General features: G+C 44.5%; 1 protein-coding gene across 1 annotated transcript; it reads right to left on the bottom strand.

Annotated features, from left to right (window-relative positions):
- Nucleotides 1–601: 601 nt before the first annotated feature.
- On the bottom strand, nt 602–3,509 carry pvalb6 (parvalbumin 6). Its single transcript, XM_071546095.1, has 4 exons — nt 3,449–3,509; nt 2,134–2,266; nt 1,928–2,037; nt 602–627 (listed from the first exon to the last, which is right to left on the bottom strand). The coding sequence occupies exons 1-4, from the start codon at nt 3,507–3,509 to the stop codon at nt 602–604; spliced, it is 330 nt and encodes a 109-aa protein (XP_071402196.1).
- Between the last annotated feature and the right edge of the window lie 203 nt (nt 3,510–3,712).

Below are 3,712 nucleotides of genomic sequence, written 5' to 3'. Positions count from 1 at the left end.
AGAAGTGAAATAGATAGAGAAGAGGAAAAAAAAAAACAGGAAAAAAGGGGGCAGCGGGAAAGAAAGAGGGGAAGGAGTGAGAGAAGAAAGAGGGGGGAGGTAAAGAGAGGGTGAAGTCTAATAAAAGAAGGAAATGAGGGGCTTTCTCTTATGTTTTTCATCTTCTGTAAATATCTACATTATACTTTAAAACGTGAGGTTCAGCCTTGCAGCAGGCAAGTTTGATATCTATACATGAACAGAAACACATACGGTTTGTATAAAAAGGATAAAATAAATAGGGTGACGGCAGTTGGAGGGGGGGGGGGGGGTGTATTGGAAGGTGTGAGTGTGTGTGGGGGGGGGGGGGCAGGTATTTTCGAGAGGGGACACACCACAACCCCCTTCCTCTAGGGCAGAAGTGAAGAGAGCAGTGGGGGGGGGGGGGGGGGGGCGAGGGAAGAGGAGCGCGTGTGGCGGGGATCGGCTGCAGTCTGGTGGGCTGGGGGGTGGTGGGGGGTAGGAGGGTGGAGTTAGGGGGTGAGGGGGTGGGGTCAGCGAGTATCAGGGTGCGGAGGGAGGTGGTCTCGGAGCGCTATAGTCAGTCAGGATAGGCGACGGTTCACTCCTTCACCAGGGCCGTGAACTCTGCAAGAGAGGGAAGAGAAATGAACGTCAGTGTTCAGGCGTCTCTGGGTGTTTTCCCTTCCTATCTGTCTGTCTACACGTGGGTATCTGAGCATGCTCACACCAAGCAATGTTCGGAGAGGTTTATTCAAACTCGGTTCTTTTCGGCCGGTGGACAATGCCAGTTTCTCTCGGTCGGCACCAAATAACCGCGGACCATCTGAAAATGCGGGTATCTGTCCTCTTCCAAGCAAACTGCGGTGCGATTTGTTCGGAGTGAGAACGGAATCTGAACCCAAAAAATGCAAGGATTTATGGGTATAAGGAGAAGGATGTTGACATCTGATAGCCAGCGGTTCCTCATGCTTGGAAAGTCTAGGGTAACAAAACAGTTTGGGCTGATGCTCATACGCAGCTATTTCTTCACGTGTAAAGGTAGAAAAGGTAAATTAAGGCAAAGAGAACACACAAGTCCATCATGCTTAGCTAAAGTTACCGGAATTGGATTGGATTTGTTTTGACCGACTCACATTTACCGTGTCTTTTGACCAAAAGGTGGCGCTGCCTACGTTATCTACTAACTTCTGATCAACTGAACCATTGAACCAAAATGAATCAGTCATGTCCGTACCGTTTCTTTTGCTCAGTCCGATTTAGCAACTGAATGTTTCTTTCAGTCCAAAAGAAAGATGTCGACTCAGCAACTGTGCTACTAACCCATACACTAGCAACTGAACTGCTGAACAAATCGTACAGTTGCGCTTAAGTGCTACAGTACGTTGTTTGGGTGTTTTGTAAAGATGACAATGAATGAACAAGGAAGTCTGAGAATTTGTGAGTTTGCTGAGACTGTGGATGATGAGGCACACAGCCAGCATTGAAGTCATTGCCAAGCTAGGCAGAAAACAACTGTCTTTGTCCTGAACGCTCGCTTTGTGTTTACAAGAGTGTTGGCTCATCTAGAACTGTATAGAGCGCAGTCCAACCACAGACACTGAACCAATGAATCGACCCATCTCTACAGGTTACCAACAGTCCGCCCAATAAACAAGCTACTTGTGAGCTCACGTAACTTTTGTTTACAAGCCCTGGTTTGCCTGGAATTGGAAGTCAACTTTCCGAGACAAAAGAAGAAACCTGGTGTGATCACGTCCTGAGATACAGACAGAGACTAGAAAAACAGATAAATGAAGATAGTCTGTGTCTCTGCTTGTGTCTTTGTTTATGTGCGTGTGGAAGTGTGGGACTTGCTCTCTGCATTTGCGTTTGTGTGTGTGATCTTTTGACACTCCCACTAATGGAATCCGATGTTGGTGTTTACCGTCGACTCCAATCTTGCCGTCTCCATCCTTGTCGGCTGCATTTAAAAATGCTTTGGTTTCTTTGTCTGTCAGGTCCCTGCCATCTTTGGCGAATCCCTTCAGGACGAATCTGAGCAAAGAAAAGAGAGCAGAACAGGCCTGTGTCACAGAATACTCAAATTGCGTATGTGTGTATTGCGTATTGGGATGTGTGTGTGTGTCTCACTTGAGCTCCTCCTCCTCTATGAAGCCGCTGTTGTCAGCGTCCAGCACCAGGAAGGCCTTCTTCACATCTTCAGCAGACTTGGCCTTCAGACCCACCATCTCAAAGAACTTGTAATGATCGAATGAATCAGCAGCTGCACGCACGCACACACACACACACACACAGATACATATGTGAAACCAAACACAATGTCAGCATACTGCAAACACTTGGAGTCTCCAACATATGGTAGATAAAACCCCCCCCCACACACACACACAGTCAGTGGGGGTGTGTGACGAAACAATTCTGAAAGTTTGCTGAAAGTTGTTTCATTACTGAGGCTCATTCTGTGTGGATGTGAATGAGGAGGCCCGCAGGGTAAAAGTTAATTGTCATGAGCCTCATATTAGAAGCCTCCTAACAGCTTGATAGTTATAGATAGAGAACATGTGTTTGCCAGAGGTCCTATCAGTTCTGGGTCAGAGCTCTGCCTCCCTCCTCTGTCTGTCTAAATACACACACACACACACGCACATACTGTACACACACACAAACACACATATATAGACTTATATATAGAATTATATATGTTATATATATGCTATAGAATGTTTTCCAGGCCCGGAAATGTTTTGGAAAATTGTAAAATATCAACTTGTGGAAAAGTCATGACATTTTATATACTAAATTCAACATTTTTAAAACTCTAAAATAAAAATGACAGGAGTAATTTGAGAAAATGCAAATTAAAAGTTTGCTGTGAGACTTTGTTGTGCGATTCCGGTCTGTTAATATTAGAAGTACAAGCAGACAGTTTCAGGTTATGCCATGCAAAATTCAAAACATTGCCCCGTAAAGCAAAACATGATTGATGTTGGGCATCTGTATTCCTTAGAGAGGAGGAGTTTTTGTCTTACATTTTCTTTTTTGCACTACAAAGTATTAAATAAATGTAAAGGTTGCATTTAAAGGAAGATGTCATTCCTCAAGTTGTAGTCTACAGTACATTTTTCAATGTCACACCACAGTAATGCAGTTATGAAAATTTGGTATGAAGTTATGGAGAGGTATTGGAATTTAATTGTCAAAGATGTGTGGGAACCCTGTACTTCATTCATTTATTCATTCATTCCAGTTCTAAGTATAGGAGCACTGATCTAGGTTCACTGCTCAGATCACATGAGAAAATGGACTTCACTCTGATGTAGGGGGCAGACTGGTCTCAGATCAGCACTATATACAATATGACCAAATCACAAGTGTATGATGAGGCGTTGGACAGTCTAAAGTTCTGCAATCGTGTGATTTATCCACGATCAACCAAGTACTTTACCTGAAAATGCGTCTAGAGCTTTCTTGATGTCGTCAGCGTTGAGGATGCTGGTCATTGCCATCTTGGCTGCTGGAGATGAGAAAAATGAATGGGGAAGAAGATATGGACAGAGAGAGAGAGAGAGAGAGAGAGAGAGAGAGAGAGACAAGGGAAGGAAAGAGAGGGGGACAAGGTTAAAAACAAGGTCGCTAGAGAGCAGGGAGGGAACACAGAGACATTCTCGTATTACACTGGTGACACTCTTGAAATGGAGCAGGAAACCAG

The sequence above is a fragment of the Centroberyx affinis genome, unplaced genomic scaffold (assembly GCF_046629955.1).
Source record: "Centroberyx affinis isolate AG114_WGS23_722 - 3 ecotype Tasmania unplaced genomic scaffold, CSIRO-AGI_Caff_v1 ptg000262l_1, whole genome shotgun sequence".
Lineage (NCBI taxonomy): Eukaryota > Metazoa > Chordata > Actinopteri > Beryciformes > Berycidae > Centroberyx > Centroberyx affinis.
Note: the sequence above shows the minus strand (reverse complement) of the source record. Positions and strands in the feature narration are given on the sequence as shown.